This window comes from Lepidothrix coronata, unplaced genomic scaffold (assembly GCF_001604755.1).
Source record: "Lepidothrix coronata isolate B3197 unplaced genomic scaffold, Lepidothrix_coronata-1.0 Scaffold31, whole genome shotgun sequence".
NCBI lineage: Eukaryota > Metazoa > Chordata > Aves > Passeriformes > Pipridae > Lepidothrix > Lepidothrix coronata.
This window is the reverse complement of record NW_016690211.1, coordinates 648,566-673,288: the sequence shown is the minus strand read 5'-3', so window position 1 is coordinate 673,288 and position 24,723 is coordinate 648,566. Positions and strand designations below refer to the sequence as shown.

At 37.2% G+C, this 24,723-nt stretch overlaps 1 protein-coding gene across 5 annotated transcripts in view; it reads left to right on the top strand.

Moving 5' to 3' along the window:
- Window positions 1-24,452, top strand: part of ZFR (zinc finger RNA binding protein) — a 45,589-nt gene extending 21,137 nt beyond the window's left edge. The window contains exons 8-21 of one of the 5 annotated variants that reach the window (XM_017811295.1): window positions 1,811-2,111; window positions 3,006-3,199; window positions 4,997-5,116; window positions 5,606-5,751; window positions 6,134-6,296; window positions 7,848-8,053; window positions 8,272-8,422; window positions 9,844-9,985; window positions 14,875-14,972; window positions 15,796-15,891; window positions 19,865-19,976; window positions 20,085-20,182; window positions 20,899-21,108; window positions 23,529-24,452. In XM_017811295.1, the coding sequence (XP_017666784.1) occupies window positions 1,811-2,111; window positions 3,006-3,199; window positions 4,997-5,116; window positions 5,606-5,751; window positions 6,134-6,296; window positions 7,848-8,053; window positions 8,272-8,422; window positions 9,844-9,985; window positions 14,875-14,972; window positions 15,796-15,891; window positions 19,865-19,976; window positions 20,085-20,182; window positions 20,899-21,078 (2,007 nt within the window). In that variant the 3' untranslated portion in view covers window positions 21,079-21,108; window positions 23,529-24,452. Of the gene's footprint in view, window positions 1-1,810; window positions 2,112-3,005; window positions 3,200-4,996; window positions 5,117-5,605; window positions 5,752-6,133; window positions 6,297-7,847; window positions 8,054-8,271; window positions 8,423-9,843; window positions 9,986-14,874; window positions 14,973-15,795; window positions 15,892-19,864; window positions 19,977-20,084; window positions 20,183-20,898; window positions 23,263-23,525 lie in introns of those variants that run through there. The other 4 variants (XM_017811294.1, XM_017811296.1, XM_017811293.1 and 1 more) reach the window with 4 other exon arrangements.
- Window positions 24,453-24,723: the final 271 nt, after the last annotated feature.

Genomic DNA, 24,723 nt, shown 5'->3' with positions numbered 1-24,723 from the left:
GTCATTGAGGACATGGGGTACCATGCTTGTGCCGCATGTTCTCCAGACTTCTTGAGATTCATCCTACTTGTCTGGTGCTGTGAAGCTTTCAGTGCTCTTTGAAACACTGTAAGCTGAGACAATGCCAAGAAACAGGAGTATTATGCATCACTCCTTGGTAATTCTTGCAAAGAAAATTGTCGTATGGGAGCAAGGAACAATGTCCTGTAATAGACTTTACAATGCATATGATTGGAAGACTTCTGATATGCATGTTTTTCCTACTGTTTTGGGGGCATTTAGGTGGGCATTCTGGAATGAAGTCTGTGGGCTGCACTGTGAAACATTGTGACCTGTGTTTTAAATTTGACCATACAACAGTAAATGCAGTAGTAGGGTAGAATGTGTGTTTTATATTACAGATTTTCCTCATAACTCTGGAAAGATTAGTGTCACTAACAGATACGGTATTAATACTCAGCTTTTGTAGCTCTTTACATCTCAGAACACAAGCATCAGTAGCATTGTTCCTATTGAAATAAATCTCATAGCAGATATAACATAAATTTCCCACAAGACAGACTTCTCTAGTGTTTTGTTCTTTCTTTAATAAATTGGACCATTACTTCTTTGGGTTCTACCCAATAACTCCATAGTTATATGGAGTATAGTATATGTTATCCTTATGTAATTGGATGTGGTTTTCTCTTTCTGATAGGTAGTCACTAACCACTGCTCTTTTAGGTTCTTACGAGTATAAAAATGAAGTCTGAAAGGACTCTGTTTCTGTGGTAACTGAAGAACTGTGTGCATTCTACTGGAAAAAAAAAAGTAATTTTAAAGAGTTGCTTGAACTTAAATTTATAGTATTGTGTGACATTAATATGTCTGTATTCTGATAGGGAACATAAAACCTAAGAACCTAAGAAATTAATTTATACAGTTGTGAGCATATCATGCTTGTGTACATGTGTTTGCATTTAAGGCATGTCTTAAAGATTTGTATGGTTTTTACTCCTATTTTCAAAACCCAGTCTTTAGTTTTGGTTTTGCATGTTTTCTGCTTATGGACTACATGGATTGCTTTTCCAGGTGATGGTCAGCAGTCACCAAAAAGAAGTCTTATTCTGTCAGGCATATTGTGGAAAGGCCTCTGCTTATTACTTCTAAGAATAAGCATGTACCTCTTTACTATGTAAGAGATATTAAAGAACTCTGAAATACCTCTTCCATCCTCTTTAACTATTTCTATACGTGTACCTTTTTCTCCTCTTAAAGCAAAACGCTTTTGCCCAAGGAACCTTTTCAGTTTTGCTAGATGAACTGGAAATTCTTTCAATATGAATACTCTTAAAATGTAGCAATTGAAAGAGACAGTGTTGTTCAATTTAATTAATTACTTAAATAGTTTAATTAGTTGCAAATACTGTTTGGAACCAAAATAGTTCAATGTGCTACACTTTTGGAGGGAGAATAAAAAGCAACCAGACAACAAAACAGACACATTGAAACAATGGGAGCAAAATGTTTTCTTGAGTTGTGCTGACTTACAAGTTTATTGCATTTCTGCTCTCATCTACACAGCTGTGGGAGTAAATGCTTGAATTTCTCATGGAAGTAAATATTTACTGACATAAATATTTACTGTTTCCTTGTGATACAAATGCCAAGAGCTTTCAAATGTCCTTTTTTTTTCTTTTTTTTTTTTTTTTGCTAGGACTACTTTTTGTAAAAAAACAACAGCCAAGTTTTTTAGTTATATTGATCTTTGTGATGCATAATTGAGATCATATTATGAATTTGAATTATGAATTTCTCTTCATACTTACAGGTAGTAAAGTTGCACACAAAACTGGGCAAACCCATTCCTTCAACTGAACCGAATGTGGTTACCCAGGCGACTTCCTCAACATCCACATCTGCTTCCAAGCCAACTGCCTCTGCTTCAAATATAGCAACTAGCAGCAGTACTGTGAACTCTTCTGTGGCATCCTCTGCAGTGAAAATTCTTACTCCCACGGCAAACACGCCACTTAACACTGCGTCCAACAACAAAACATCTTCAACCGCTGCTAATATACCTGTAAAGAAAATATCTACACCGAAAATTAACTTTGTTGGCAAGTACAGAAGTCAGTCTTTATTTTGAAACCTAACCTATTCTATAATTTTTTATTATGTATGAGTGCAGAGATACAAACGTATTTAGTTAACTTCAGGCATGAGGAACTCCGTTGCATTTAAAGGAATTACTGATAGGTGAGAATAGGGATGTATATTAAAGTTATTTTCAAAATTTGTGGTATTTTCTGCCTGGTTGTCTCCCACCTTCATGAGAAATCGCACGCTTATGGTTTCTTATGTAGTAGCTGCTGGAGTATTGCAGTTTATAGTCCAGCTGGTCCTAATTTCAGTTCACAGCCTGGACTGTTAAGGCACCTGCAGTAGGTTGGCAGTCAGTAACTGGGCAACTGAAACATCCTTGTAAGAGTAGAAATGTAACCGTGGAAACTTTGAACTGAGCATGACAGACACTGAAAGATGGGAAGCAGCTGTTCCACAATAAGCTGTCCTGCTCTTCAAGGAAAGACATACACAGTTGCAACACTATATGGGTATACTGCCTTTACTAGTACAAACACTATAACATTTTAAAGTTCTTTTTTTTGATACATTTACACAATGTCAAAAAAAAATTTAAAATATATTCAGCTGACTTGTTCCATTCTGTCCTGTCTCTTGGAAAAGCGGGGGGAAAAAAAACCCCAAAACAGTAATTTTATAAAGCAAAAGTTTTTCTTGTTAAAACAAAAAACTTTAGCGTTTAAGTCACTTGAATGTTGCTAAACTCATTTTTAAACTCTTTATCTGTATTTAAAAATATGTTTAAGTTCTAACTGATTTTAAAAGACTGATAATGCTTTGGCCAGACCATTGATATTTGCAAATAAAGTCTTCAGTGTGCACATCATGTTTAATCACATTCTCATTTTATGAAAGTTAATTTAACATTTTTTGATTTCTAGGTGGCAACAAGCTTCAGACAACAGGAAGTAAAATGGAAGAAATGAAATCAGCTGAAAGTGTTAAAACAACTCCTGCTGCTACAGTACAAACACAGGAAGTAAGAGCAGACACAACAGCTGAAACAGTGGCTTCCACAACTCTTGCAGCCTTGCAAAGTGATGTCCAACCAGTGGGCCATGACTATGTGGAGGAGGTATTAATGTGAAAATGTGTATTTTAATTGTTTTAGTGAAGCATAATTGCAGAGTGGTTGAGGTTGGCAGGGACATCTTGAGGTCATCTGTTCAGCCCCCCTGCTCAAGCAGGGCCTCCTACAGCCAGTCACCCAGGACCATGTCCAGGTAGTTTTTGAGGATGTCCAAGGATGGAGACTCCGTAACTTTCTTGGGCAAACTGTGCCAGGGCTCACAATAACAAAATGTTTCCTAATGTTCAGTTGTGTTTTTGTGTCTGTTACCTCTGGTCCTGGCACTGTGCACCACTGAAAAGAGTCTGGTTGTGTCCTCTTTACATCCTTCTTCCTTCAGGTATCTATATACATTGATAAGATCCCATCCCCATCAACCTCCTCTTCCCTAGGCTAGACAGTCAAGGTCCCTCTGGATGTCAGGGCAACCCTCTGGCATATCAGCCACTCCTCTTAGTTTCGTGTCATCAGCAGACTTGCTGAGGTTACACTCTGCCCCATCATCCAGGTCATTCCTGAAGATGGAGCCAGTGTTGATCCCTAGGGTACACTGCTGGCTGCTAGCCTCCAACTAGGCTTCATTCCGCTGATCACTGCCGTTGGCCAGGCTGTTCAGATAGCTTTCAGTCCACCACTGTATCCTTATCCAACCTGTGCATTAACGGATTATGTTTGAGGATATTGTGGTCAGACTGTGTCAAAGGCTTTACTGAAGTCCAGATAGATGGTATCAATTGCTGTCTTCATCTGCCAGGCTTCACTTTGGTGAAGCCATGCTGACTGCTCCTGATGATTTTTTGCCCTCTTTGTATCTGGAAATGGTTTCCAGGGTTAGCTACTTGAATCACCTTCCTAAGGATCAAGGTGAGGTTAACTGATCTGTAATTCCCTCAGTCCTCTGTGGATGGCGGGAGTACAGAGACAAAGCAGATGATCAATATGATCAAAGCGATGTCCAGTTTATTATTTAAATCAGTTAACTTTTATACAGTTTAGTTTGTTCTGGGTACATGCTCACAACAAGGTGATTGGATAGCTCAGTCTGTGCACGCGTCTCATGCTTTCAGTTTATTGGACCTGGTACTCTGTCCATGTGGCCTGAAATCATAGTTGGCATGCAAAGCTCTTTCTATTGATCTGCCTTTAGGGTTTTTCTGAGATCTGCAGGTGTTTCATTATCTCCAGTTTCTCAAGGCTTTCTTACTTTAAACATACTGTTTTCTCAAACTTTATAACTGTAAACACACGGCTAACAAGTATAAACATTGCATATTTTCACACAGCTTATAAGTATAAACATTACACCGCTTGCCACTTCTAAAGTCATGGCAAGCAAGGCCTACAGAGTGCAGGAAAAATTGCACTACTCCGGCCACAGTCCTCCTTGAAGATAAGAGTGACAGGGCACTGAACCTGCAAAGGCTTGTGCATGTGTTTACACTTTTGTATTGTACATATTTCTTTTTTTGCTCAGTGGGGCATTCTTCAGGTGACTGGCATGAGAAAGGTTGACCAAGTCTAATGTAAATTTTGTATTATATGCAGTGGTATATAGGTTTGTAATTTATTCAGCTCAGTACGTTCAGGTTTGAATTTAAAGCTATGGACAGTGGTTGTCTGTCAGCAATGAAAGTTCTCCTTTGCCTTCTTTCAGTCATTGAATGAACTTCTTAGCATGTTTTGAGACAGGTAGACATTATCCAGTGTCACTGGATAGTTAGACTAATGGATAATTAATTTTTACATCAGCTTTATAAAAAAAGAAAATAAAAGGCCAAAATGTGTTACAACTTTATTTTCCAGGTAAGGAATGACGAAGGAAAGGTGATCCGCTTTCACTGTAAACTCTGTGAATGCAGTTTTAATGATCCCAATGCCAAGGAGATGCACTTGAAAGGGAGGCGGCACAGACTTCAGTATAAGGTTGGTACAAATGCTAATGCTTCTCTCTGAAAATCAACCAGATGTCACTGATCACGTGTTCTTACATTTAAAGACTAGAAGAAAGGAGGCATATGAAATAAAAGTTAGAGAAATACATTTCCTAGGGCATATACTCTTTAAAAAATAATGCACACTGTGAAACTATTTTGGTTTGGGTTTTTTAAGATGTTTTAACATTGCTTGTAGTATGCAATCAACAATTGTGTTACACAATTTCAAATAGTGTAAAATAGTATTGCTCAATGTTTTTGTCAGGATAAACCATGTACACTCTTTGTGGAATCCTTAAGAAACAAGTGTTTGTAGATTTTTTTAGTGATAAGTGCATTCATGCAGCTCTAAAACTGCATTTTACTCCCCTTCATTTTACTGTAGACGAGTAGGGCTTGTTAAATATGTCACAACAGCTCTGTAATCTTGTGATGAGAAGAGGAAATCAACATTTAATTAATTATATTTTTGAACTAGAAAAAAGTAAACCCAGACTTACAAGTAGAAGTAAAGCCCAGTATTCGAGCAAGAAAAATTCAAGAAGAGAAGATGAGGAAACAGATGCAGAAAGAAGAATACTGGAGAAGGCGAGAAGAGGAGGAACGCTGGAGGATGGAAATGAGGTAATGCATTGTTTTATGAATGAATGAATGAGACAAAGCTGCAGTCAGATTATCTGAAACTAAATTCAGTAGTTACTTATTTTGAGTACTTCTTTGAGGAACTCTGTACTGTCTTGTTTTAAATTAGGTTTTCATTATCTCTCTGGGGTTTTTGTTTGTCATTGTTCACTCCCTCTGAGGAATGTAGAGTTGTTAGAATTACTTTGCTGTAAATTCAGACCTCCTTTTAAAATAATAATTCATTTTAGTTGCCCTCTGGAGTTCACTGGTATTTGCTTATGACCACTAAAAAGTGGTTGGTGAGGACATATGAGAATCTCTTTAGGATGGCTGCAGGTATTAACTGCTATATAAAGAGAACACTTTGATTGATGCACTTCAGGCGGTATGAAGAGGATATGTACTGGAGGAGAATGGAGGAAGAGCAGCACCACTGGGATGACCGACGCAGAATACCAGATGGAGGATATCCTCATGGTCCTCCAGGACCTCTAGGCCTGCTGGGAGTTAGACCAGGAATGCCTCCTCAGCCTCAAGGACCAGCTGTGAGTTTCTTAAATTGAGAAAAAAAATTAAATCATACTTACCAGGAGACCCAGTTAAGAATTACAAATTATTCAGTGCTATTTCATTTGTCTCCAGTGTTTGTTAATAAAGGATTTGGAAAAGTGAAAAATTTTATGGCAATGAAATGGTGTAGGTGGACCTGTCTTCCAAAATAAGCCCACTGAAATGACAAGAGGATGCCTTAAATATTGTTTCTTCTGAAATACAAGTCACATTGCATTTCTATAGTTTTTATTTTATTTGACTGCATTACATAATTTGTGGACAAATACTTGGATAAAAAGTGGCTGGATCATCAGTCTCAAAGGATAGTGCTTAGTGGTGGATCATACTCTACCTGTGTGGAGTGCAGTACCACATAGTTTTATCCTGAGGTCAGTCTGAAAAGGACCTTATGGATGATCTGAAAGGTGATGGGGTGAGTGCACACTCCTGTGGTTTGCAACTGGCATGAAACTGAACCAGTCTGGGATGGGGAGGATGGCTGATACCTTTGAGGGCAAGGCTGCCATCCTGAGGGACTTAGGCAGGCTGGAGGAATGGAACTTTATGGAATTGTGCAAGGACAAATATCTAATACTGCACTCAGAGAGGAATAACCCCATGCCTTGATACAGGCTGGGTAGCAGCTCTGCTGAAAGGGATCTGGAGGTCTTGGCAAACAGCAAGCTGACTATAAGTCAGCAGTGTGCCCTGGCAGCAGGCCAGCAGCACCCTGGGCTTTGGTAACAGGAGCATAATCAAGAGGTGAAAGGAAGTGATCACTTTCGTGAGAAACAAACTGATATAGTACATTTAGTTTGGGGCTTGCCAGTAGAAGAAAGATACAATAAACTGTAGCAGGTTCATTGTGGGGCTACCAGGATGGTGAGGGGTCTGGAATGCATGCCCTGAGAGACAGGGATCTGGGCTTATTCAGTCTGGAGAAGCTTCAGTGGGACATAATAGCCTTCTCTTACCTGTGTATTATAAAGACAATGGAGCTAGGCTTTTACAGCCATGAGAGGGTGAGACACATGCAGCTTGAGCCAAGTCAAAAGAGGTTCAGATTGAAAACAGGAAATCATGTTTTTTCATGCAAATGGCGTACAGCCTCCATCTTTGATGGTTTTCAAAAACCAACAGGCTAAAGCCCTGAGCAACATGATGTGGTCTAACAGCTGACCATGTTTTGCACAGGACGTTGGACTGTACAACTTCCTGAGATCCCATATTGTATGAATGTAGTCATGGATACTTTATTTTGCATCAGTATGCAAGTATTTCCCAGTTGACAGAAAGACAAGAGGTATTTTTTTGGCAGAGGTCCCTCTGATCCTGGGATTTGTAATTTGTTTAATTTTGACACATTTCATGTCTTTCAGACGCTATTGATTGTGACCAGTGTAGATTGTTAAGGACTCTTCATGTTTTGTTACATTTCAGTGATGTCAGGGTTGAATATTCTGTTGTTTAGCCACATGTTTGGGCTTTGATCACAACTTGGAAGTGCACTCAAGTTTCAGAAATACACTTTTTTGTCTGTGTAGCCTTTGCGCCGCCCTGACTCTTCTGACGACCGCTACGTGATGACCAAGCATGCTGCTATATATCCAACGGAGGAGGAGCTTCAGGCAGTCCAGAAAATTGTTTCTATTACTGAGCGTGCTTTGAAACTTGTTTCTGACAGCATGACTGATCTGGAAAAAAGCAAGAACAAAGAGGGAGATGACAAAAAGGATGGCAGTAAAGACAGGTATTTTTTTAAATTAGTTTTTATGAGTGTCATTCTTTTTCCTTACCCAGTTATCAGTGCTTGAGGGATTCTCTTCTCTTTGGGTTTTTATACAGTATATGCCACTGTGGTCCCAGAAGTATGTGGAATACTATTTTGTTTCACTTCTCTATGTTCAGGATTATTTTCAAGGTTTTTCCATTGTTGTTTTAAATACGACTTTTAACTGTAATTCACAGAGCTTTGAAGGGAGTTTTACGGGTAGGCGTTTTGGCTAAAGGATTGCTGCTCCATGGAGACCGAAACGTCAATCTTGTTTTGTTATGTGCTGAGAAGCCTTCTAAGTCATTGCTCAGTCGTATTGCTGAAAGTCTTCCTAAGCAACTTGCAGTAAGTAGAATTTTGGGGTTTAGATTGGAATTTTTGTAGATGTGCTGTAAAAGTCAAGTCACATATCAGCAGGGCTCGCTGTGCTACATTTCATAGCTCTGGTTCAGTTTCTTTCCATTTTCTGAGTGTTTTCATCTGAATTCAGAGACTGCTGCAAATTCTGCTTTCTCTGTATTGTGTCCATACAAGGGTGCACTCTAGCGGTGTAGTACCAGTCATCATTTTATAGATTTTATTTAAATGGGAAATAGAAATGAGCACAAGAAAGACTGTTATTCAGTTATCAGCAGCAATAGGGGTAATTTGTGCGGTGTTACAGAAAGCTTGCTGCCTGAAGGTCAGGTTCTCCATTAATGCCAGTCTTTTTGTAGTTATATCTTGTTTCCCATTTCTGTCAGTGCTTTGTAGGTCCACAGTTAGCTTAGTCTTGTCGGGTGTTTTGTGTGATTTGGATCTTTGAAAAAACAAACATGCAGTCTTAGACCATTCAGTGAAATTAATATAAACCATTTGTGGTATTTCCACAAGGAAGGAAATTTAAAAATAAAGTCTCTCCCTTCTCTCTGCTGAATGAAGCCTGTCCAGTGTCACCCTAGAGTCCCTGTCACAGCATTAGTATTTCACTGCAGTCCAGTATAAATTGCTTGACAGAATATCACTGACATGGTAGAAGCTTTAGCAGGATCAGATTAATTAGAAAATAGTCTCAGGTTTTGCTCTTGTTTGAAATAACAGAACAGAAGTCAATTTAAAAAAATGCACATCTTGGGCTGTCTTTGTGGAGATGTCACTTGTCTATGTAGTTTGTGGAAGAATGTCAGAGAGGTGCTGACAGCTTCCTTTTGGGGCTGTATAGAATTATTAAATAAAATTCGCAAGAAGCAATTTTTAAAAACAGTCTTGTTCAGTTACTCTTAAATTTTTTTCCCTTGGTGTTTATCTTGCCCTTAGTTCTTAGCATGTTGTGACAGCCAAGCATAGGATGTACCTAGCAGTACCCATCCTGAAACTGTGAGCTTGAAAAACAACCGCTGCATCTTTGCTTTTTAAAGGCTTCTGTGTTCCAATGAGAAACACCCTGCTGACATTCTAAGTGGCACTGAGGCTTTTCTTTATCTCAAACACCGTCAAGATTCTCGTTATGTAATTGTATCTGAATTTCCTTTCTGGGTAGTTTTCTTTCTTTTGCATGCTTGATTACTGTTGCGTATTTTCATTAACGATTTGGAAACAATATGCAAGTCCGGATATCTGTCTTTATAGTGTGTACTTTGATTTCTATGCCTACACAGGTATCTGCTTCATAAAATTATGTTGCGTTTCTGTCTTTCTGTTAAAAAAACACTATGTTGGAGTCCATTTTCTTCCCCGCACTTTTATTGACCACATGCTAACAGAAATTTCTGTTTCTCAATATTTAGGTAATAAGTCCTGAGAAATACGATATCAAGTGTGCAGTCCCAGAAGCAGCAATAATTTTAAATTCATGTGTGGAACCCAAAATGCAAGTTACAATCACACTGACATCTCCAGTCATTCGGGAAGAGAACATGAGGGATGGAGGTTGGGAAGTTGTTAAAGATGTTACTTTTTTCTCACCCGTTTTTTTAATGTTTATCTATTCTGCTTAAGATGGCATTAAGGTCCTGGAAGGCAACATGCTGGCACATATATTTGGTCGAAACCTTGTTTTTCAACAACCAGTCTTGGTAGAGAACAGTTGGTTAAAATAAATGCGTATATGATGCTTTTATTTAATTTTTAAAATTGTTAACTTTATGTCCAACCTCAGCTTTCTGGAAAAGGTACAAACTTGACTTTTTTCCCCTCTTTTAAAATTATGTGGAAAACTAAGTATTTTATACTAAGTGGCTATCAACTGGCTTCCTAGATCAGTCTTGCCTTAAGAGAAAGATTTTATGGTTTTAGAAAATCAAATGACAGGGTTTTGGGTTTAAACTGGATCAGTATTACCATCACTTAGTCATTCCAAATAGCAGCGCATTTAAAATGCACTTTCAATAATACTTTCGATGGTAACATTGCTTCTAACTTTAAAAGACAATGCGATTTTTTCCAGCTCTCTGAGGTTGTTTTTTGGTCTGAAGTGCTTTTTGAGTATATTTAGGCTCCTGGTATTACTATCAGTCTTCTATCCAACTGGCAAACCCAGACTAGTACAATAAGAAATGGCTTTGTCGTTGAGCTGAAGCAGAAGGTGGAGCTTGTAAATCAATTTGCATTTCTGAAGTCCACAGTTTCTCTGGTGCCAGCAGTGTTGCTTTAGGGTCTGTTCTGTAACACTTTCAGAGCTCCCAAAGCTTTTAAGCCAACAAGCATGATTAATGTCTGCAGTACATTGGTTCTTTTTATTTACGGGTCAGATAAAATTAACTTTTGTTTCCTTTTAATCCTGTATTTTCATAGTTGAAAGTGATCATAGCAAACAGGGTTCTGGTGTTTGACAGTGAACCTACAAATAGGAAATCTGAGGCGGTCTTAACACATTTCATATGCAGGTTGAAAGAAACTGTATGTGTGTATGTATACATGTGCTTGTGTATATACGTATTTATATAAGCCACAGAGGTTTTTTTATTTCATCTCATCATTACATGTCCTCTAAAATACTTGAGGTTTTTATATTGCATTAGTAAATGTCCGGTAGCTGTGCCTAGTGCATTATAAGCAAGCTGTGTTAACACAGTCATCCTGCATACTCAGAAAGAAAAATTTCAAGATGCATTCTGTGGTTTGGATGACTTCCAAAGAGTCTTAGAGTGCTTTGTACATAATTTTTAAGCTGTGCATATTATTCCTAGCTATAAAGGCTTTGTAACATGTACTGTCACACCCAACCAATTTTACTTGTTTTTTAACAATCTAAGGGGAACGTGATTGGCCTGAATCTGACTTCCCATATTATTTAAGTTTATAAAGAATATGTTCACTTAAAAGATTTTATTATTAAATTAGACTAACTATTAAGTGAAATTATCCTTAAACACCATGCTTATTTCTCAATGTGCTGTGCAAAAGTGCAATATTGATTCCTGCTACAACACTTAATTTCAGATAAGTGATTTCTGGCCTAAAATTCCATGGTGTGGACTAAAAATAAAAGAATTTTCAAATTACTACCATCAGTCCCTTAATTTATGCCACCAAAAGGAAACAAATCTGTATTTTTGTCTGACCCACACTTGAGTTAAATTATCTTTGTGAGTTTATTCACTGCTGAATGCAGTACTGCCTCTAGGCAAACAAAGTCAAGTTAAATTTCTCTTCAAGACACTGAGCAGTATAAAATGGATGTGCAGAAAAGTTCACTTTTGAAACTGGAGCAAATAGAAGACTGAATTGCCAATTATTGCAGCAAAGGAGTTCCTTGTTGCGAAGACTGCTGCTTATTTGCTGCAGAGTAACAGTATGTGTTTGTGTTTTTCTTACTGCAGCTTCTCATGCTCTGTGTCTTACATTGGTTTGAAGTTCTCATTTTTTTTAGCCCGCTTGGGGAGCTAGTTCAGGTGTTAAGGAAGGCTTTACCGGAAGAACCAGTTCGAGTAAAGATGAGACTGTCTTGCACGTGGAGTAGAATCATGTTTGATGTGTAATTACATGATGAAAGGCTAAAAAAACCCCACCAAAACAGTAAAATAAAATTGTTAACCGCATAGCTACTGTTTCTCACAGTATTGTGCATTTGACAGTTTCCTGAATCTGATATTCCAAGAGCTCTAACTCCTGCTGTGGAGTCTTCCTTCAGCAAACAGAGTGTACATACTTACAAAGACATCTGTGTGTGCGCGTGTGTCTTTTTTATCCTTAGCTAACAGCCCCGGTCCAAAGCCTTCTAGCAGAGGGACTTGATTCCTGTCAGGGGTGGCTGCCAAGACATCGGAAGGATTTTTGACCAAGGTTTTCTAAAGCTCAGTGTCACACCTGCCATGCTTTACAAAGGAGGGGTTTGGATGCATAGTCCTAGCATCTACTGTTACTTTGTGTTTGGTTTTTTTTTTTTTTTTTTTTTCTTTTCGTCTTTGTCTCTCTCCTAGAATTAAGCAGTGTTCACACTAGTCTTGAAATAGTTGACTGGATAAAATGTATTTCACATAATAAAACTTACCTAAATTGATACACCTGTTAACTTTTAATGAAGAGGTAGTGTGGACACAGCATGTCTAACTGAAGATTAACCCCTTATGTTTAGCCTAGTAATTAGAGTTATACAGGGTAAGAATTCGTGCCCGTATTTTGTAAATTAATTCAGGTTTTCTCTTAGTTTAATAGGGTGGTAGGTTAGGCATCTGATTTTAGTTAAATAGTCTTTAAGGGGTTAATCCTGAAATGTGAAACATATGCAAAAATCCACAGATTAAATATTACAAGAGTTCCCTTGATATATCTTTTCAGTCAATGTGCAATACATGCCTCAGCAACTTCTAACTTTCAGAGTCTTAAGTTTCAAGAATGTTCTTATAATAGCTATTAGTAGTCCATTTTAGATGGGCGTTTCCAGCACTAAGATTCTTTTCTGTGCATTTAAACTGCAATTCTTAGTAAAATTGTTTTCCAAATTAAAGTTTTTCAGAGGTAGAAGTAAAGTTTAAAATTATTTAATGATTTGTTGTGCTAAAAGTTTGCACAGTGTCACTATTTGCGTATTAGTTTTAGAAGAAAGTAAATAATTGACTGATTAGGCTAGTAGGCCCAACAACACATATTTTTATTTCTAATTCTCAGCCTTACTTTCCCAGTTTTTCCTAGTGTGGGTTTTCTCAAGATGTTCTCCTTGTCTCTTATATCTGGGTTGTACTCCTTTCATCCGTTACCTTACCTGGCACCCCTCTTGTTTAGGTTTTGAGGGGATTATTTTGCTGGAGTTTTTTTTCATTTGTTTTATTTTTTTAAAAGAAACACCACTTGAGATGTCACCATTTGCTCTGTAATTGCCTTGTTAGTGCAGATTTCCATCTTTCCACTTCAACTTGTAGTATGTAAGTTGGAATATCTGTGTGAGGAGATACCTATGTTCTTCTCAACTTTGTTCTTATGAAGTCCTTTCCCTTTTATCCCTGTGCAATGGGGCTGCTTTATCAAAATGCTCAAATCTGAATGTAGTACTTCACATTAAATTTAATTACTGTATTGCAAAGCTATACCACCGCATTAATTCATGGCTTTTCATCGCTGTATAGTAAAGTATCCTACTATTTATTTTACATTTGTGGTTTCAGAGCATTATTTCTGCAACATCCCTAAAAGCTTCTTGTTGCAGGCATGTTTGATAAGTCTCTGTTTTTAAATTTTATGCTCTGGCTTAGCTAAATTTGTATCTTTCTGAGTAAACTATATTGCTCCATACAGCCAGCTCCTGTGAAATGAGTGCAATTGAGTGAGGGCTTTTTGTTCATTTTATCTGGTGTATCACCAGTTATGCTGCCAATATACTTTGTTAGTAGTCCCAATAGCCATTTTCACAACTACTAAAAAAAACTTCTAAAGGTTATCACATTATACCGATGTAATTTTCAGGCTGTGGATACCCTTTCACATTGTTCAGTGGTTCCAGTTTCGCTGATGAAATCACTTCTGTGGTCCCTTCCTTTTTGGTAGCAAAGCAGTCAGTTTGGTAATTAAATCCTTTTCTGAATATTTAAATACACAAGGTCTACTGTATTTTTTTATCTTTCAGGCATTCTGCTTTGTTTTTTAGACTATTCCTTGCTTTTCTCTTTCCTGCTGAATCTTACGTAAAGCAGACCCTTTTCAGATCCAAGTGTTGCTGGAACACATCACGTGTATTATCACTGAGGAATTTTATTTACATGAGTAAGAGAGGATACTAGAAAGCAATGGAACTCTGTAATATTGAAGAACATTTCACATTCCTTTAGTCAGGTTTTTAAAGCAAAATAATTTCAAGTTTAAGGTATGATAAAAATAACATCATTACTAAACATCTAGTGCTGTTAAGATTTGTTATATTTAGTTTTTCTTTTAAGAATAGGTCCCAAATAACACGTGACCATTAAAATTTACAAGAAACTAAGTTTGAATGTTTCTGCTTGGTTAAAGTGGATTTTTGTGTTCCTTCTGTCTTGTGTTCTCTGTGCTGGTGCACTGTGTCCAACCATCCTTCCTTCGGAATTTAATTTTAGGGGATATGTGTTTTTCCAGTGTTAGCTTAAATAAAGAAATGCTGCGCATTGCATGATCTGCAATGCATTTGAAAATAAGCTCAGAGCTGAAGCGCAACATGCTCTTGATCTTCCGACTGGGTTGATGCCCTCATCCGAATTGAACGACTTTCGTTGAACATTTACATTTGTTGCTCAAGGGTTTTAAACTTTAAATGGCATGTGTGACATTGAAGCTATTTAAGGAAGTGTCTTGCTCACCTGGTCAAACACCCATTCCTCACTGCATTTTGCCAATTCAATCCATTTTAGATGTAACCTCGGGTATGGTGAAAGACCCACCGGACGTCTTGGACAGGCAAAAATGCCTTGACGCTCTGGCTGCTCTACGCCACGCTAAGTGGTTCCAGGTTCGGAACATCATTTTACTTTCTTCTTGTAGCCTTATGAGAGATTAGTTCAGTTACAATATAAATGTTTAATTGTGTGAAAAAACTCAGCGTTGTTCATGCTAATAATACTTAATACTTTTCTGGTCCCTAAATTTAACTGTAGAAGGTTGAGTATGGAGGAACTGCTTTATGCAGTGGTTGCTCATTTGACGTCATTTTTTTTTCTGGTGATGGAGAAGGCGATGTTGAAAGCTTGACTCGCTTGGGGTGATCATACGGTGTATATTTGTTATATATTCCATAAGGCTGCAGAGTAACTTCGCTTTAAATAATGGAATATGTGTTTAAAGCTTTGTGTTTAGATTTTAAGACCTTTTTTTTTTCTATTTCTTTAAGTGCATTAAGTGTAGGGAATGAAAGGTGAGAAGCAACTGTTTGGTTTAGTGACTTTGCATGCTGGCAAAGGCACAATAAAGAAACCAAACAGATTCCCTTGACCTTTCAGTCTCTATACCTATTTCTTAGATCTTTACTTTATTCTTTTTTTTCTAATATAGAAAGATACTGTATTTATTGTTACAAATGAACATAGGTCAAAGTGTACAGGGGATCAAGAAATGTTGTTCTTGTATAACCTGTGCACTTTGACTTCTACCACCTTAAATTACTAACCCTATATAAAATACTGCTGTAAATGGCAGCTCATGGAATAAAGTTGTAGAATGATTTGTTTCAATCTTGTATCTGAGCTTCCATTGAACAGCGGTGTTTTAGTCGTTCAGCAAGTCCTATTTGCTGCAGGTGCAGGGATTAATTAATTTGATTTTGTATTGCTCTCAAGGCTAGAGCTAATGGTCTGCAGTCCTGTGTGATTATCATACGTATTCTTCGTGACCTCTGTCAGCGGGTCCCTACTTGGTCTGATTTTCCAAGCTGGGTAAGTAATGTCCTTTTGAATGAGTGTTTTTAATAAATGTGGTACTGCAAGTAAAGTGTAGGGAAGTGTTACTATAATTTTTCAATTTAGATTTTTTCAACAAGTAATGTAGGGGTTTGTTTGGGATTTTTTGGAGCATTTTTTGGTAACAAATACTCCAGATTCCCTCATAAAGTATAATTTTCTGAGGTTTTGTCATTTAAAGCTGGAAGTAATTATTTTTTCCAAAAGGAATTTTCTGTTTCTTTTTTATCCTCTGTGGGTATATTCTTGTTGTTGGTTTTAGCATTTTTTCCCTTTACTCTGTATAAAAAAATATATTTTTTTCTAACCATCTACTCTAAATGCTTGGAGTTGGCTGAAGCTTATTTAAAATGATGTTAGCTGTGCCCAGATAGTTCCATGATAACAGAAAGGCTACTTGAAAGAATAAATCATAGTAATTCCTGTGATCATTAATATGGCCCTCCCACAAGGTGAAATGCCACAGTACTTCAGTACAGTCTGTGGTTGTGTCACCATCCGATTTTAATCAGTGTCACTTAAATCTCTGGGTTGCATAGGGTCAGCTCTCTAAATTCTTGCATCTGAGTGTTTTTGGAGCATTGACCTGAGTGTCCTTTTGCATTGACTATTAAATTACCTCTCCAGGAGTGCAGCATGTGCTCCGGATATTAACAGATGTTTAATCTGCGGACTGGACAAAGTTTGTCTGAAACAAGTCTCTGAAACTTGTATTGTGAGGAAATAAACTTAGCTCTGACTGTTTTGTTTCACAGACCAAATCCAATTGCAATGTGCTCCTTCCTATTCAGATTTGGCAGGAAGGGCACAGTCATTGTCAAGGAAGTTTCAGCAGTTGGCTTTATTTCAATGAGAAATGTTTTACAACTCTACTAAGTTTGCAGACAATTTTATTAAATTACTTCTGATAGTATTTACTGCTTCTGGAAAGAAGTGGAGCGGTTACATCTGGTTTTTAAATATCTAATGGGAAAAAAAGTACTGTTTGTTTCTGTGCTACATTTGATGAAAAGTACATTGGACAAATAGGGCTTCAAAGACACTGAGAAGTAAGTGCCCTCCTAATATCACTGCGATACTAAGTTGCCAAAGAATAAACCCTGGCATACTTTTAGAAGAGCATCCTTAGAACTACTGCAACACACAGCGGGCTGCACATGGGTGAAGAACAAGGAGTGTAGTTCCTTAGTGCTCACATTACCTGTTCTAATACAATCCAAAAGGGAAGAGAGGTAGGAAGCAGCGTGTCAGACCTATCTGTGTCTCAGTTCTCTCCAAAAGTGATTCCTGACTTGCTCCTGGCACCTGATGCATTGTCAGTGACATGTATCAGCATTGAAGTGTAGTCAGCAGTTCTTTGGTCCCGTCGGAAAAATCTTACTGATTAAAACAATGGCTAAATGAAATTGGTGATTTCTGCCAGTCACAGATGGAATTTCATAGACTGGAGAAACACAGTTTTCTTGATACAGGTCTAACTTATATGCCAGAAACCTCTTACAAACAAAGGACATGCCAGAGTTTTAAAAAAAAACCAGCATAACTAGTTGTAAAAATAGAAGATATTAGGAAGTCTAAAATATTGATATTAGTAGCATTTTATATGTCTAAAAGTAAAAATTAAATTAAAAAGCGTTTTCAGGTTCCTACAAGTTAGAAGAAACTATTACTCAAGTTTGGTGTTTCAAACTTCAGATCCAGCCTTTTGTGGACATAAATGCCAGGGCATCAGTCATAATTCATATTTTCCTAGAATTGAGTTCTAGACTTCAGTGTATTGTGTGAGGATTCAAATGAACTAGACTTGAATAAATGCAGAAGCATGGTCTGCTTTGTTCTTCACTGATGCATTTTGCTTCCTACTTGAAAACCACCACATAACTGTTGCCAAGTCCTAAGTGATACAGTATGAGTATGGAAATAACATGCTCAGGAATTGAAATATGTCAGTTAAATGGAGCTAAAATAGAAAGGAATGGGCATCCTTGGTGAAGGATTGGGATCAGCACTGCCTGTAGTTAACTTACATACATGAGAATAAGCATTTACATGTGGAAAGGAAAAATCAAGGGTAGCACTGTAAAGGTAGCGAGAAGGACAAGGACCAAACAACAGATGTGTCCAAAAATCCTACCTAAGAGAGACACATTGTTTGAGAATTAAACTTGCCAAAGAGGTGATAATGAAACATCCGTTTAATGCTTGGAAAGAAAACTAAGGAAATCTAGTCTTTACTTTTACAAATATCTTTTATAGATTTTTCTGGAAAAAAACAGTGTATCACAAAAGTAAACAGTGGAAATAGTCACAGAAAAAAACACAAATGTTTAAAATACAGCTGATGATTTAAACCATTTTAACTAGTATCAAATAATGTGTAAAATTTAGAAAACATGTTTATTACTGGGTGTTGTTTTACCCTTGTTTAACATCTGAGTTAGTGTTAGGCAACAACCAGGAGAAAACTTGCTATGAACTTCAGTTTTGCTAAACTGAAGAACTATTAACCACTTAAACATTTTAAGAACATTAATTTTTTTATGTTTTCTGTACTCTTGTAGAAAAAAAGTATTTTTCTGTATCATCCTGTTAATTTCATTGGCTGTACTGTGTACTATATTAACATGGCTGACAGAATCAAGTGACCCATGATGTTTCATATGCTTAAAAAAGGGCTGCACTAGTTGTCTACCTGCATATGTAGGCTACAAGTTTGTAAATTTCTACAAAATTATTGAACAACTTGTGATGAGAAGAATGATGTCATAGCATCACAGAATTGTTAAGCTTGGGAAAGACCTTTAAGATCCCAAAGTCCAACTGTTAACCCAGGACCATGACCACTAATCCATGTCCTTAAGTGCCATATTCCCGTTTCATGAACACTTCCAGGGATGGTGACTCCACCACCTCCATGAGCAGCCTGTTCCAATGCCTTACAACCCATTCAGTGAAAAATTTTCTGCTTATGTACAATATAAATCTTCCCTGCTTCAGCTTGAGGCCATTTTCTTGTCCTGTCACTTTGTTCCCTGGAAGAAGGGGCTTACTCCCACCTTGTTACAACCTCCTTTTCAGGTGGTTATAGAGAGTGATAAGGTCCCCCCTGAGCATCCTTTTCTCCAGACTGAGCCCAGCCAGCTCCCTCAGCTGCTCCTCACAGGATTTGGGTTCCACACCCTTCCCCAACTCAATTGTCCTTCTCTGGATATGCTCCAGCACCTCAGTGTCTTTCTTGGAGTGAGTAGCCCAAAACTGATCACAGGATTTGAGGCATGGTCTCACCATTGCCCAGTGCAGGGGGACAATCCCTGCCATGGTTCTGCTGGCCACACCACTACTGCTGACACAGACCAGGTGCCATTGGCCTTCTTGGTCACCTGGCCACACTCTGGCTCATGTTCAGCCACTGTCAGCCAGCACTGGGACACTTTCCAGCCACTGTGTCCCAGGCCTGTAGGTCTGCATGGGGTTGTTGTGACCCAAGGGCAGGACCCAGCACTTGGCCCTGGTGAACCTCACAGAATTGGCCTCAGCCCATCGATTCAGCCTGTCCAGATCCCACTGCAGAGTGTTCCTACCCTCCAGTAGATCAACACTTCCAGAGAGCTTGGTGTCATCTGTGAACTGACTGAGGGTGTGCTTGATCCCCTTGTCCAGGTCATCAGTAAAGATATTAAACAGGAATGGGCCTGATACTGAGCTCCGGAGAATAGTGATTGGCCACCAGTATCATTATCAGTACTCAGTTTTAATCTTGCACCACCTTTCTTTTTATTTATCTTTATAAAATAACAGGATTTTTTCTTTCCTTTTTAGCTGAAAGTGTTGTATGATGTGTGGTGTTCAAAATTCCAGATTCAAAAGTTCTGTATTGAGCAACAGGAGCAGCTTTTTTCTGTCTTAATCCATATTCTGATTTGACTGAATTCTCTTATTTTTGGTCTAGGCTATGGAGTTGCTTGTGGAAAAAGCAATTAGCAGTGCTACTGGACCACAGAGTCCTGGAGATGCACTGAGAAGAGTTTTTGAGTGTATATCTTCTGGAATCATCCTTAAAGGCAAGTTGCATTTGATCAGTGTATGTGTATTATGTTTAACCAATGTAGAATCTGTAATCTTGGTTGAAATCTGGAAAAGATGAGCTACTAATAGCCTGATTATCATAGGTGGTCCTGGCCTTCTGGACCCTTGTGAAAAAGATCCTTTCGATACACTTGCTGTAATGACAGATCAGCAACGAGAGGATATTACTTCAAGTGCGCAGGTAAGGAAAGGATGCGTAAAGTGACTAAAACTGATGGATGCTTTTTGCTTAGGTTTAATTTTGGGTTTGTTTTTTTTTCAATGGAGCTATATATTGGACATGAATTTTTCTTCCTCAGAATGTAGTCGGATCTTACCAGTCTTAAGTTAGGCATTAAACATGTCACATTAGAAGATGTAGAATAGTGCTCATTTTTGCACTAAAATTAAAGTATTGTCCTGAAAGGTTAGTAGCATTCTCATACATATATCTGTCTCTCTGTAAATAGGCTCACTCTGCACCAGCATGCTACTAGATTGGACATTACAATGACATTTAATATTTTATAAATAAATCTGTGTAATTTTAATTTTTAATATGACAGTAGTGATCATTCATGCCTGGGGGTTAAGAGGTTACTGCCTCTTCATTTGATCCTTTTGCTAAAGTTTACTAATGCCTAATGGGCCACATGACAAGCAGTGGACTGCTTCAGTGCAAGTCCAGCAGTAAGACACATGTACATTATTTTTGAGCTAAGATGATGTACTTACAGAAGAAGCAAATGCGACATACACATTTTCTTATGTTGACTTTGTTTAGGGAAATAAAGAAGGGATAATTAGAGCTAAGGATAGTATCATGCACCACTAATGTTCTTCCATAATTGTTTGATGAAGTACTCAGAATTAACATTTGTTCCTAGCAGAAATAACTTCTTTCTACCCTTTTTCTAGTTCGCACTGAGACTCCTTGCATTCCGTCAAATACACAAAGTTCTAGGAATGGATCCATTACCACAGATGAATCAACGCTTCAACATCCATAATAATCGTAAAAGGAGAAGAGACAGTGATGGGGTTGATGGATTTGAAGGAGAGGGAAAGAAAGACAAAAAAGATTATGATAACTTTTAAAAATGTTTGTCATCATTGGTAAGATTGAAGGTAATGAAAAGTCCATTTGTTGCCTTGCTTTTACTTCATTCATAATAATGTCTGCTTAAAACATCCAAAACATGGATCTGGTTCCAACTTGGGAATTAGATTTTGAAGTTTGATTAGTTTTTTAACAACCTAGCTCTTCTATGAGATTCTGAATATTTCAATTGGATGTACTGTACCAGACAAATTATGGATGGAAAGACTGCAAATGGAAACTCTGTTGTCATAGGAAAAAATAGTTTTCCTTCATTTCGTTTTCTTTTAATATTTTGCTAACTTTAGTAACTTCTTTTTATTATGTCTTTTTTATTAACAAGTGCACTGTCTTCCTTTCTTGACTATATTTAATGCAGCATTTGTGCTTCTGTTGCTTTGTGTATTTTGACTTTTTATTTGCCTTTGACACTAGTTGTATGAGTTACTTTGTGTTAGGTAGTAGAATTGTTCCCCTCCCAAATAATATTTTGCAGAAGTTGGTTGGGTTTTTTTGTAAAGTGAGACTGCAGGATCATGTTTTATTCTAAATGTGAAGGGATTACAACACATAATTGTCCTGCCATTTGAGTGCTCAGAATTAAATGTTTTTGCCAATCTTGTGGCATTTGTCTCCTTAGTGTGATATAACGGTGTAATTAAGACAAATTTGTGTTAATCTAATCGAGTTTGCTGTTAGTTGTGCATTAGCAGTATAAAAGCTAATATATACAGTATGGTCTTGCAACAGTTTTAAAGCACTGCATAATTGATCAAAGATTTGCATGATGGTTTTTTTTTTTTATAGAAGGGCTTTTAAAACTATTACCTTAGGTTAAATGCGTAGATCTTTGTATGATTGACTTTGTGACATAGCAAGGCCAAAAAATAACTTTCTGAATTTCTTAACAAGCAAAAGTGGGCATTTCCCATTTAGACAAAGTTAGTCATTCTTTTCAGTCAACTTTGTCAATATGGTATTAATGCCTTTCAGCCCTTAAAATAAATGTTTGTCATATCAGTGCCTGTGAGGTTATCCTTATATCTGTTCCTGTATAAACTTTCTGTGACTTTTTCATTAATTCAAAATTTAAAAGTGAAGTATTACTGAAAAAGTGAAGGTTATCAAACAAAAAACCCAGAAAATTATTTGCTGTGGCCATAGTGTATGCTTATGTCTCTTTCGAAAATCTAAATATAGCAGTGGTGTAAGTAAAGTTACATCATACTGTTAATGTATGCTCTGGTACACCGGTGTGATATGTTGTCACAGCACTACAGTGGAATACACAAATAAAAATTAAAATTTATTAAAAATACGCAAATAAAAATTAAAATGTATTAAATGACTAAAATTCATTATATACTGGAAAGTGAAATTTCACTCTGTTAAATGTGTATTATGCTTTGTTGCAAACCCATAAAACACAGGTTAACATAGACTAACATTCCAGTAACTACTTTATCAATGGCTGTAGGAGAGTATCACACATGACAAAGATAATTTGTTAATTCTGGTACTATTTATTAAGGAAAACCCAGCTTTTGTTCCATTTCAAGGTCGAATTTATCTTTGAACTTTTTAATAAGTCACTCTTGGAGTAAAGGGGATGTTTCTTTTCACGACATTTACTGCTAAACAGCCTGGGCCTGTGGAATAAAAATACAGTATTTTAAAAAAACAGAGGGAGTCTAAAGACTTAAAAGAAAAACATGTAATAATAGTGTTCTTCAAGCACCAGAGTGCAATTTTCAAGGGAGTGACTAGCTTTCTAAATAATTTCCATGTCAGAAATACAAAAAAGCAGAAATGCTTTAATATTACTTTAAAGAAATTACACTAGTTCTGTTGTCCAGCCTTCATGCATAGCTCCAAGCATATGCTTGTTCTTAGGGGATATCTTGCTGCCATCATGTCTAGTTCGCCATTACTATTTATTTTGGAAGCTACAGGTGCTATTCATGTGGCTAGTTCAACTCCATACCAAAGTTTCTTTCCTCATAAAACAAACTTGTCTATTCAGGAATGTGACCCTAAAATATAGGATTAAAAAGGTCAAAGATGTATTTTGGATTTTCTGTATTTTTGTTCTACTGGCTTTGAGCTCCTAACCAGTTTCTGGATGTTTTGAAATATTGTATACTTAAAGTGATTCCACATTAAATATGAAGCTGTGACCATTATTTTTGTGCTGTGTGGTGAAGGGTGAATTTGCATTTTGTGTTCGGTTTTCCTGGACGTTTGAATGGATAACTTCTGACTCTGGTTAACAAGCCTAAGAAGAATGGAAAAATGAGGTTTTAAAAAGTACAGAGCTAGCTTTTACTTTAAATATTACACTGTGCACTTAGGAAGACAGAACTGTAACCAAGTAAGCATTTTAATATCCTGTGTTTTGGCAATGCTGGAAGTTGACTAATAAGTAGCGTTTGCCTTTTTTATTCAGCAGTACTGGGCGTTAAAACTCAGAATCACAGACACTGTAGTCCTTATACACAAAAGATAAATGCACAAAGGAAGGGTACTCCCCTCCACGCTCACCTTAGAGGGACAGTTTGTGAGAATGTGAGCTCTTCTCTTTTGAAGCTTTTTCAGCCTTTGACTTGTCTGCCTAGTTAATAAATATGTCCTGTCTGTGAGCAGTGTGGTTTCACATGGATTCTTGCATAAAGGCATTGCTAGAAATTAAAGTATGTTGGACATAGTCCATCAACTTCTAGATGAACAGTTAAAGTTCCAGACCTATTGAATGTGATGCATTCATTTGCAACTTCTGTTTTTAGACCTATTTCCCTACACAGAAGTGATTTAAAGAAGTTCTTAAAATTGTTCTACCTAGAAAATTTCTGAGAGTTGGAATCAACTTTAAACATTCCTACGACAATTTGTATGCATATTTAACATTCTGGTTGCTGTTTGAGTGTCTGCTGATCATTAGTCTGTTAAGTATTCACACAATGCTTAATTCTTTTCTTTATGAAACAATTAAGACTGTCCAATTAGGACTGTCCAAATGGATTTGAATAGCATAGCATTAATAATGGGGGGGAGTAGACACAGTTGGCAATGTTTTTTTCTACTTTTATGGTAAGTTTACAAAGTACAGTGACAGATTCAACAAAAACATCTGTTTTCCTTCCGTTTGTTGGGGGTTTTTTTCAATGACAGCTGTAAGCCAGAGAGTTTTCTAGCCAAAAAGACTAGCAAATTAAATTTCTTTTGAGAGATTCTTTTATAGATCTTCTCAGAAGATCTTTTTTTGCCTTCAGTGTGGTATTTCTCAGGCTTTTAATAATGAAACAGATTCTTGGTCTTTTTGAGGAGGAAAAAAAATCCAAGGAGTGTTGTCTATAGACTTATCATGATGATTTTGATTTATATGCAAATAAAAATCAGGCTTCATTCTGTAAATATCTGTTAATTGTTATTCTCCCATTTTGTTCCACTTTTTCATTTGGCTTACAAAAATCTGAGAGAAGTTTGCTGTTTATTGAACTGCTTTCCGATTGTTTACACTTTGCATTTTAAGAAATGCTGCTCTAATAATACTTTACAAGTGTAGAGTTCCTGCCAGGATAAAGGTCACTGTTTCTCCGAGGTATGTGACTTGCAGCTCTTGCTGGGGATCTTTACCCTGCACAGAG